Source organism: Betta splendens, chromosome 21 (genome assembly GCF_900634795.4).
Source record: "Betta splendens chromosome 21, fBetSpl5.4, whole genome shotgun sequence".
NCBI classification, from domain to species: domain Eukaryota; kingdom Metazoa; phylum Chordata; class Actinopteri; order Anabantiformes; family Osphronemidae; genus Betta; species Betta splendens.
In genome coordinates this window covers 10,992,286-11,003,143 of record NC_040899.1, presented here as the reverse complement: position 1 = coordinate 11,003,143, position 10,858 = coordinate 10,992,286, and the positions used below count along the sequence as shown (strand labels likewise).

General features: G+C 49.9%; 1 protein-coding gene across 2 annotated transcripts; it reads left to right on the top strand.

The window, feature by feature from the left end:
* The first annotated feature begins 171 nt into the window (after positions 1 to 171).
* Positions 172 to 10,100, top strand: slc12a8 (solute carrier family 12 member 8). Of its 2 annotated transcripts, none has more exons than XM_029137643.3 (14): positions 172 to 563; positions 1,047 to 1,210; positions 1,334 to 1,480; positions 1,653 to 1,844; positions 1,925 to 2,156; positions 5,068 to 5,181; positions 5,283 to 5,370; positions 5,774 to 5,861; positions 6,204 to 6,350; positions 7,753 to 8,404; positions 8,481 to 8,578; positions 8,665 to 8,782; positions 9,211 to 9,271; positions 9,354 to 10,100. In XM_029137643.3, exons 2-14 carry the CDS (start codon positions 1,076 to 1,078, stop codon positions 9,517 to 9,519), a joined length of 2,238 nt encoding a protein of 745 aa, XP_028993476.1. In that variant the 5' UTR covers positions 172 to 563; positions 1,047 to 1,075; the 3' UTR covers positions 9,520 to 10,100. The 2 variants fall into 2 exon arrangements, with proteins under 2 accessions (XP_028993476.1, XP_028993475.1); XM_029137642.3 differs by having other exon boundaries at positions 9,351 to 10,100.
* Positions 10,101 to 10,858: the final 758 nt, after the last annotated feature.

The window sequence follows — 10,858 nt, the reverse complement described above, 5'->3', positions numbered from 1 at the left end:
TGTTGCTCAGCTCCTTAAAGCAATAGTGACATTTCTAAGTTGGGTCAGAGAAACTCACCTGCGTGGAACGCGTTTCACGCGCGTGGCCAGGCCCCCTGCTGGGTGGGAGGAGCTGCGCTTCAGGAGTACCTGCCACATGTTCAGAAGCCACGTCGCGTTACGTAAAGCCCGGAGGAAGTGGTTCACAACCATCCTGTAGCGGAATGAAACGTCTCTTGCTCCCACACGTGTCGTTTCCCACAGCCTTGAGTCCGGTTCTAGGGATTTCTCTAGTTCAAAGATAAAGATAATGGGCACCGTGCGGGCATTTTACAGCTGTAATCATTAGTCAACCTTACCCACTGCGGGCCCCGCCAAAACCAACACCTGGCTCCTTGAGCAAACCCACAGCAACACGCCCTGAAGGACGTCCAGCACGGCGCAGAGCCGGTGACGCCTTCACGGACCGCGTAACTTCTGGAGGAGCCCGAAGCTCCCATCACACACCGGCTGGATCCATCATGATCTGATTTGACTGATTCTCTTCTTGTGTTGTCAGTATGGAGTGAGACGTCCTGTGACAGGTACGATGAAACGACGCTAGATAAAAAAAAACGTTAATTCGACAACGTCGCTGCGTCTGATGAACAACATGGCGCAAAAACAGCGCTTGTTCTTCTTTATGACACGTTTGCTAAATCTTCACAGACACACGGGCGAACTGTTTATTGTAAATCAGTCCAATCAGCGTAGTTAAGTTGCCTTGTACACTTCAAGCTTAGGGCTTAGCTGAGATTTTGCGCTATTTACATATATGTCTTAAACTGGCGCATTTGTCAACGAGGTTTTTGCACCGACGGCTTCCTGAGCCGCAGCGTCAGGCGCACATCCTGCTGCACCCGGGCGTCCTCGCGCTGCACCTGTTACTGTTTGACGTGCATAGGTGGAACCAGTCGCAAGACAAACTCAGCCAAGCGCCTGAACGGGACGAAGTAACGTTGCCTCCTCATTTGAAATTGGAATATTAAGTGTGCGTCTCCTCTCTTTTAATGCGGCGTCAATAACAGGTCTGTATCAGCAGAAACCCCTGTTTGCAATGGATTCCCGTCAAATGCACTGGAGCATGCACGCAGGTGACCGGCAGAGAGACGGGACTGGACTATTGAAGGGGGCAGTTCACGACAGCAACACGAACACACGCGTGCACGAGCTGTTTCATGAAGATGCGCAGGTGAGAAGCTCGCGACCCTCTGATCCGCGGTGGTCATTTCATCCACTCACTGCTTATTGTGTGCGTGTGCGTGTGTGTGTGTGTGTGTGTGTGTGTGTGTGTGTGTGTGCGTGTGTGGGTCAGGGCTTGCAGCACTCCAGCCAACCCTGGTGGAGGATCAAGGTGTTCGTGTGGGAGCCGGTGCTGTTCGGCACCTGGGACGGAGTTTTCACCACCTGCATGATCAACATTTTTGGCGTGGTTTTATTCCTGCGCACTGGTTACCTGGTGGTGAGTGACGCTGACATATATAAGCCGCAGCCATAGGCTCCTACTGTATGTACAGCACTAGAGCTGTACACAGATGACTTACAGTAACATCACATCATCCCCGCTGAAGACGGTCTGTGGTTTCACTTGCTTCGTCCTGATTGGCTGGTGCCGGTGTTGTGGCGTCCCTCAGGGCAACGCGGGCGTGCTGGCGGGGATGTTCCTGGTCTCCATGGTCGTGGCGGTGGCCCTGGTGACGGTCATGTCCGGCATCGGCGTGTGTGAGCACTGTGGCGCCGGGAGCGGAGGGATCTACTCCATGATCTCCACCGTCCTCGGCGGCCGCGTCGGGGGCACGGTGGGCCTCCTCTACGTGTTCGGACAAGTGAGTGGTCAGTCGGACTCGGCTGGTACCGTCGTTGTGGTTTGACGGGTTTCCGCGAGTGCTCTCCATCCGTTCAACAGTGCGTGGCCGGCGCCATGTACATCACGGGTTTCTCCGAGTCGGTGGCGGAGCTGCTGGGCCTGCAGTCGCAGTGGGCGGTGCGCGGCATGTCGGCGGCGGTGCTGCTGGCCCTGCTCGGCATCAACCTGGCCGGGGTCAAGTGGATCGTCCGACTCCAGCTGCTGCTGCTGGCCGTGCTGGCGGTGTCCACGCTGGACTTTGTCATCGGCACCTTCACCCACCTTGACCCAGGTACGGATGGGAGTCTGGGTTAGTTAGTTAGTTAGTTGGTGTGCAAGATCACGGTAATGTAGAGCTTATTAATGAATTTGATACACGTGTTTGTGCTGTCCAGTACAGAGACTTAACAGAAATCCACGGAACTACTTATTTTGACCGCTAGGCGGAGCCGTTGAGTCACTGATTTAACAGGTTGCTACAAAATCCGTGTGTGTAAATTGCAGGTTTTCTCGCGCGTGTTGTTTGTGTGTGTGTGTGTGTGTGTGTGTGTGTGTGTGTGTGTGTGTGTGTGTGTGTGTGTGTGTGTGTGTGTTCTTGTTCTGGCTTTCAGGAAGTTCTATCCCACATTTCCTGTTTTCACTGATTATCAACATCCTGTCACTGGGAAGAGAAAAGTGTTCCTGAGTTAAAGCTGGTCTTTGCGCGAATACTTCTACTAAACGTGAATCAATACTTTTGCTGCTGCTTTTTACCAGTAATCCAAAAAGTTGCCAGTTTGGTTAAATCCCCCCGTCCCAGCCGTCCTGGTTCTCCCACAGTTCATTGCCTCGACAGTCATGTTGGCGTCTCCAGGTTTTTCCAATTAAGAGCTGCTGTGTTTGGTGGTGACCTCGTGGTTGGCAGCGACCCAGCAGGTCCCGTCGCTAACTGACAGAGGCTGATTAGCCTGCACCGCGCATCCTGGAGGAAGAAGTCAGACCGTCATATTAATAACATGTCCCCAGTGTTGATTTGGCAACACCGTCATCATGACAGGTCTGGTATTGTGAAAGATGAGGCGTCTCTTCACAACTTGACTGAAATATTGACTTGTCATGTTTTGCAAGTAGTAACATCTCCGTCGTCTGAAAGGCTCTAATTTAAAGCTAACTTTATGTTGTACTTTTTTTATTTTTATTTTTTTATTTATTATTTTATTTTGCATTATCATTATACTTCATTATTTAGCTTTGGCTTTTGAAATCTAAGCATTAAAACTATTTTTAAAGGATATTTTTTGTTAATAATTTGCACATAACTTGAAAATCATAAACAGGTGAAATATAAAAATAATGAATCTAATATTACAGTAGTTCCACAGCAACAAGGCTCTGACTTTACATGACACTTCCTGCAGATCGGTGGCAGGTGGAGTTTAACTTTGAGAAATAGCAGTAAATGAGAGCGTTCACAGTAGAACGGTGCTTCATCATCTCCGACAGCAGGAACTAAATCTCCCACTTGTCGTCCTCCAGTGTATTGAACAGTGTATTGTCTGCAACCACACCGTTCAGCCACAGTCCCTCCTGAGAGACGTACTTAGATTGAACACACAGAAGTGATCTCCTCATACAGTACAACAGGAAGCCACCATGTGCTCCTTGGGTCTGGGGTTTAGGGTGTCAACCAGTCTCACCCACATTTTTCGAAAATGACATAGAGAAAGGGCCGGAACTGAGATCCGAGCGCCGCTGCTGCTCCAGACGCCACCACGCGGCTTCTCCCTGTGATCCCTGCTATAATCTGGAGCTGTCCTCCCAGCGGCACCAGCTCCACCTTTGTTACAGCCCAGCCTGAACCGGTCCTCGGAGGCACTTGTACTGGTTAGTGTGGGAGAATGGAGGTCTGTGCGGCAGAGGGAGAGGCCTCAGATGCTCATGTAATCCGACTACACATTCCTGTCTGTATCAGGAATGCTGAGCTCGGAGAGGAGCCCCTCGCACTTGTCCCATAGATGTGTGTGAATGTGGAAACTCTTATCAACCCTTTTGCCCAAAACCCCTACATACAGTCTGACCTTTACTCATTATGACAGCTTTATTCCAAAGGATAAAGATCAAAATTATACTTAAACTCCCAATTAAAGTCTTCAACATCAGGCCGTTCACCATAATGATTTAATTAATATACGTATAAATACTGAAACATTATAAACATTTGTGTTCATGTTGTAGAAATGTGTAAACGCCTAAATCTGAGCATCTGGCATGGTTGGATGTCGGAGCTTGGTTTTGTAATAAGGGTGTGGAGCCCGTGGTGCAGACGTGGACTTGGATGTGGACCGTGTGGACAGTGGACGGTCTCACCGGGTCACGGAGTGAACAACAGCCTGGTGCCAGTTCATCCAGTCACAGCTGTTAGGTCGCGACCTTCTGGTTTGGGCTTTGGCCTGAAACAAACGGGGGGGGGGGGCTTTTCATCTCGCTCTCTGCCTCCCTCTCTCGCTCGCTCCCAGTCGTCCTCTCGAACTTGGAAGCTGCAAAGCTTCTGTAAAGGGTGGCGACTTCCTCTTGGATAAACATGTCATTAATCTGAGAGAACACATTCTTTCCCATCGCAAGATAAGCAAGGGGGAAAAGGCCAGTGTTGTAACGTAGCAGGGCCGCTCAGATTGTGTGGTATGATAGAATAGATCTATAAATAAACAGGCCCAAGTTACCTGAGCTGCCTTTATACGACATTATATGTTAAAGTAATGCTTATGTTGAAAATGATCTGATTGGGGGGGAAAAAAGCACTGATCTCTTTTGTGTTTTTCATGCTGGTAAATGTTAGAATCGTCTTATGGGATATTCAAGTCATTGCAGCTGAGCAGCGAGACGCTCCTGGTGAATGATGAGGACTTGGAGTATGACATTCAAACACCTGGTTCTACTCTAATCCCTTCTTAGAAAACCCACTGCTCAGAAAGCACCACTGTAAAAAGCCCTGAGGCTGATTGCGTCCCGTTGAACCGTGAGCACCAGAGAAACCAGACCGCTGCTGTAGCGACTGGTTGAAAGGGAAGCTTTGCTGTTAGAAATAAAAAAATGACAATGGACAGCATGGATTAATGATAGATGTTCTGCTCCGTTATGAAATATGTTAGAACCCGGCTGATATTCACAGTGAAGACCCCCCCCCCTCACAAGGTTCTGTCCTGACTCTCTGGCCTCCCTTTCAGAACACGGCTTCATCGGTTATTCGCCCGAGCTGCTCGGAAGCAACACGATGCCGGATTACAGCCCGGGAGAGACGTTCTTCACGGTGTTCGGCGTGTTCTTCCCTGCTGCCACAGGTTCTGTCACACAAGTGCTGCACATGTGGGAAAGTACACTTTGCATTGTATAATGGATGTGGACATTTTTGTGGCGTGTGTGTGTGTGTGTGTGTGTGTAGGGGTAATGGCAGGCTTCAACATGAGCTCAGATCTTCAGCGGCCTGAACACAACATCCCAGTGGGAACCCTGGCAGCTGTCTTCACCTCGTACGACAACAATCCAAACGCACAACTGCCCCACTGTTTGATGAAAATAGCGAAACACCGCAATGAAGCGCCACAGCCCGGTGCAGGAGTCACTCAGACTGAACCGGGCGCAGGGAAAATATTTAGACAGTAGGAAATACACAGGCTCCTTTTTATCTGTTTAAACGCATGGAGCGATTTCAGATACGCGACCCTGAGCTCCTCTATCACGGTGTGATTCATCCTGAAGGGTGCTTTCCACTTTCCAGGCCCGTGTTTACTCTTGTGGTGCCCACAGATCGCTTTGCGGTTCTCTCGAAAGGGCAGCGTTTTCCACTTTGATTGGAAAGAACAAACGAAGGCGCCTCGGGCCGCGGGGCTGCTGCGAGGCCCGGCGGTGACTGTGTGCCGTGTGCTGTTGCAGGTGGTTCCTGTATCTGGTCTTCGTCTTCCTCCTGGGAGCCATCTGCACCAGGGAAGCGCTGCGCTACGACTTCTTGATCGCAGAGAAGGTGCAGTGACTCCTCCCTCCTCGTGTTTCCATTGCAGTCAGACAGGAGGGGGATTCCCCCCCCCCCCCGCTGTCACATGCTGCTGAGGTGGAAACAGTGCAGGGTCTGATTGACTGTTTGAGGTAGACGACCTTTAACCCCAGGCGGACTGTCGGTATGACAGATGCTGAACCGTCTTCATGTTACTGACCCTTTGCTTTGGTTCATCAATACATTATTTCACTCCTTGGTTCGTCCTCATTGTTTCCATAATGGCTTGGCTGCAGCGGAACTGAACTGGGTGTAGTTCTCAACCCCACCCTATCCTCTTCCACCCTCTGTTTGTTTTCCTTCCTCCTCCAGGTCTCCTTGGTGGGTTTCCTCTTTCTGCTGGGCCTCTACATCTCCTCCCTGGCTTCCTGCATGGGCGGCTTGTACGGAGCACCCAGGATCCTGCAGTGCATCGCCCAGGAGAGGGTGGTCCCCGCTCTGGCCTTCCTGGGGAGAGGGGTGGGTGTATGGATGCATGGATGAGTGGATGAGTGGATGAGCGCATGCATGGAGTGGGAGGGACCGCTTCACTGTCACTGGCTGAAAAAATATTAGCTGGTCACCATGATCTGAAATGTAGATTTAGTGGGTGAGTTCATGCAGTCACTGCTGGTTTCTAACTTTGTGCGATGAAATCATGGCAAGTACTATGTCATAATCTTTGGAAAGCAACTTGTGTAAATATTAATATTTTTTTGCTCCTGTTCACACGTCATTACTTCAGTAAATCTCAGTGAAAGTAAGACAACCTTTACAGTTCCTACGGGCAAATTACTGTAACAAACCGAGTAATTAAATGAACCTCGCTAAATATGATTTTGGGAAGTTTCAAACAGCTCAGGTCTAACACTCGCTCACTCCATCTCCAGGATTAATAATCCGACCTAATCCTCATTCAAATAATCTCTCGAGACATTCGTACACGTTTTCTATTTGTCTGAGCTTTACTTCAGAAACAATCTGCGGAGTCTGAGGATCTTGTAATTATTAAAATCAACCTAAAACTAAAGATGAGTAAACAAACAGTCATCTGATCTGTTTCCCCGCTCTAGACAGGCGCTAGTAATGGAGAACGGACCCGAACACAGTGATTATTCAGATTGCATTTAAACTGCACAAGCCTCTGATTGATGCCTGACTGCGATGGCACGATTAATACAAATGACCAATAGTATAGTAGAGTAATAATATTCTAGCCTGAATGCATGGGTGATGGGTGGACGTACGGTAGCAGGAAGCAGTTGGAGGCCCGCTAATTATAGCGCGGGCTCTCCGCTCTGTGAGGACGCACGCCGACGCCGTCACGTTGGCGTCCCGACCCCCGTCCGCCCCCTCTTCCTCAGACCGGCAGCGGCGGCTGACCCCTCCGAGCGGCCCGGGCCGAGCCGCTAGACATCTTGGCCCACATCAAAGCTCCAGAACAAACGCAGGAAGGGCGCCGGGCGGGGCGGGGCCGCGCTGTGTGCTCTGGACGCCCGCCAGGAGCACGGCGGCGCTCCTTCAGCCGCGTGACACGGGACCAGGGAAGTGAAAACCAGCAGCACCAGCAACAACTGGGGGAAAGGGACATAGTGGTGGAAATGTCCTCTGGTTTTATTTACAGGCTTTTCTTTTAAATTACACTAATTGAATGTCACCCTTTAAGCTAACGAACGGCCCACAGTGGCAGAACATGCTAACATGCGACAGGTTATGAGCAATGACTGAGTGTGGCTCCTGAGCAGCCGAGGGGCTGACGAGGTCATGGGAACATTTTTGTGGGAAGGTTTATTTAGCGGCATTGAAGCAAGGAAGAAACTAACCCTGAGCTGTGTGGCATAAATTTATAATTTCTACATGAGTCCCTCCGTCTCTGTCGCAGAGCGGTGCCAACAGGACCCCGGTGGCTGCGATCTGTCTCACCAGCCTGCTGACGATGGCCTTCATTTTCATCGGGCGGGTCAACGTCCTGGCTCCCATCGTCACCATCAACTTCATGCTCACCTACAGCTTCGTCGACTACTCCTACTTCCTCGTGGCCATGTCGTTCCAGCTGCAGACTCGGGAGAACCCCCCCCCCGGCGCCGCCAAAGGGGACCCACGCCGCCCGTCCGGCCCGAGCTCCAGGCCGCTGCTCGAAGGCGCCCTCCCCAAATACGGGAGCGTGGGGGAGCGTCTGCAGAGCCAAGGCACTTTACTGGAGTTCACCGAGGACATGAATCACATCTTTCCGGCGGCGCCGAGCGCGGACGGCGCCGCTCGGGGGACGGGCGGCCGTCGCGGGGCCCGAACGGCCACGGCCAAACAGAGGCTGATGGACAGCTTCGCCCTGGACCTGAACAGCAACGCGTTCCCTGAGGGGGGCGGAGAGGGCGCGGGCCCAGCGCCGCCTCAGGAGGAGGCGGAGGAGGAGCGTGGAGCCGTGGAGCCGGAGGCCGAAGGAGGAGGAGGAGGAGGAGGAGGAGAAGTCAAAAGCTACGCAAACACGGGCCTGGACTCACGTCACGACCCTCAGGGTCACAGCCGCTGTGCAGGTGATGGACCTGCACCAAGCAGAGCTCGCTGGGCTGCGTCGTTTTATTAACCTGCCCCTTTAATTGACTCGTTCAGGTGCCGGTGGTAAAGCTGAAAACCCGAGCTTGGACATCAGACCCATAGATAATTCATTCTACGCCGCGTTCTGCAACCACTGGGTCGCTCTGCTTGGAGTAGGTCACACCCTCCACTATGATTCCATCCGTTATTCATGCTCTAATGTCCCACTTTTGCACCACATTGACGTCTGTCCCCTCAGGCCTTGTGCTCCGTACTCATCATGTTTGTCATTGAGTGGGTCTATGCTTTAGCAAACATAGTCGTGGCCCTGCTGCTCTTCTTCTACATTGGGAAAACCAGTCCTGGACTTCCTTTGGGTGAGTCCCTCGCCTCTTCTGGGTATGTTTCACTGGTTCATCTCCCTCTTCCCTCGTTATCACTCACGGGCATTTGAACCGCTGCTGCTGTTACGCGACCTTGTAACGCGCTGGTTCACATTTCTCTGAGGTTCACTCGCGCTTCCTCGGCCCCGCAGCCTGGCAGCTGCCGGGGCTTAGGATTCCTAGAATAGCGCCGTGTGCTTGAGCGTCGAAGCACCTGTCGCACAGGTGACGTGAGACACACACAGATGAGACGCTGTGTGTCTCTGAGGGCTTCAAAATAACAGGGACTTCCTTAGTAATTAAAAAATACATACAATATATTATTTTAGCCTGTTTTCTATGAGGGAATAATCAAAACAAGTTCACTCACTGATCTAATTCAGTACATGAAAATAACACTTTTTCCTCTGATTTGTTTGCAGGCATTGCAGCTCGGTTCAGCTTTTTCGCTTGGCTTAAATCAACACTGAGGAGCATTTGCCGGTACGGTGTTTTGTCGCGTCACGTTTACAGCATCCAGCAGCAGCAGCGCGGCGCGTGTCACACCGGATCTGTGTTCCAGAAGGAAGGCGCCGCCGCAGGATGAGATCGTCCTGACGCCGTCTCTGTCCGCCATCGGCCTGAAAACCAAGCAGCTGACGGAGGAGAACGCCGACTTCGCCTCGCGGCACCGCTACCACCAGTCGTCCTTCATCAGGACGGAGGAGATGGTGCAGCCGCGGCTCCACTGACCCGAACCCGATGATCACCTCATCGCGTGTCCGAGCGGAGCCCGGACGCACACGTTCTGCCTCTGAGCCCCACTCTGACGTCCAGGACTTTTTTTTTTTTTTTTTATTACTGAGTTTGCACAAAGTGTGTGATTATGTGAGAGGACGAGCGCCATAGAGACATAGATGATTTATGTGTGGTTACATCATAGAAGTTAATATTATCCCAATCTGTGAAACATAACAGCACGTTTGTATTATGATAAACTGCAGTGTGTAAATATTCTGTGTACTTTAATAAAACACAGTCAACTGAGGGTGAAATGATGATCTCAACGCTGAAAACTAATGTTCAATAAGTAAATTACAGAAAAGACCATCATTTGTTAACTTTTCAACCACAACATAAAACCACTGGGTGTTTCAGTGCTGTGGCTGATTTATATACTATTTATGTATTTATTATCATTTCCCTGAACTATATTTATCACGTGGTTAAACTTCCTGCATCTGCAACCACATCCTTTTTCACATCCACCTTCGCCTTCAGGTTTGCAGCCTGACAACACACTGGTAAATAATAATGGTCTGTCCCCTTTTGGTACTGGGAGCTTTTTTTTTTAAAAAAAACGGTTCCAGTGTGTTTCCGCTGGTTCTGTTCCCAGTCGTTTTTGACGTGAATCAACAAACATTTCTCCTCAAACCGCAACAGATGCGGTCTGGACACAACATGTAAACGTGGCCTCGAGTGTCACTGGGTCTCACAGAGCGTAGAAGTGAACGTTGTCCCGCTCGACCTCAGCTGCTCAACAGTCAGTGGTCGGTTCAGTTATATAGAAAGGCCTAACTTGGGCTGGATGGCAGATTCTGTATGTGCAGTAGACCTGTAGGACAAAATGATTTGAACTCACCATAATAAGAGTTTCAGGACTCAAAGGCACCGTTCCATTAAAAAACATATCACTACAAAACACAAGTGTGATAAAGTAACTGACTGAAGTTAGTGCTACTTTGAAATACAGATTAAAAGACTCCTTTTATTGTTTTGTCTCCTTAAAGTATTTTATTTTAACTTCTTTGCATTTTGAAGCTAATATAATACTCTACCAGTTACTAGTTATGTATGTCATAAGACTTGATGTGAAAAATGATTTCTAAGCAAAGTGGTTCACATTGAAGTTACTGTATGACATTCATTCGTTACTACAGTGATGAGAAACCATTAATATATGTATTAATATTTATTAATATGATAGTCATTGTGTTTACTTATAGGTAATAGGTGCTTGTGTAATCATTTTAATGAGGTGGACTCGCAGCCTCTGAAGTACCATCTTTTTATGACAATGCTTCCGACACC

What these genes read in the sequence shown, in the direction of transcription:
- slc12a8 (XM_029137642.3), top strand. Translation starts at nt 1,076, where the DNA reads ATGGATTCCCGTCAAATGCACTGGAGCATGCACGCAGGTGACCGGCAG. An exon ending in GTTCTTCCCTGCTGCCACAG is followed by an intron (nt 5,182 to 5,282) that starts GTTCTGTCACAC and finishes GTGTGTGTGTAG; the next exon opens with GGGTAATGGCAGGCTTCAAC. An exon ending in CTGGCAGCTGTCTTCACCTC is followed by an intron (nt 5,371 to 5,773) that starts GTACGACAACAA and finishes GTGCTGTTGCAG; the next exon opens with GTGGTTCCTGTATCTGGTCT.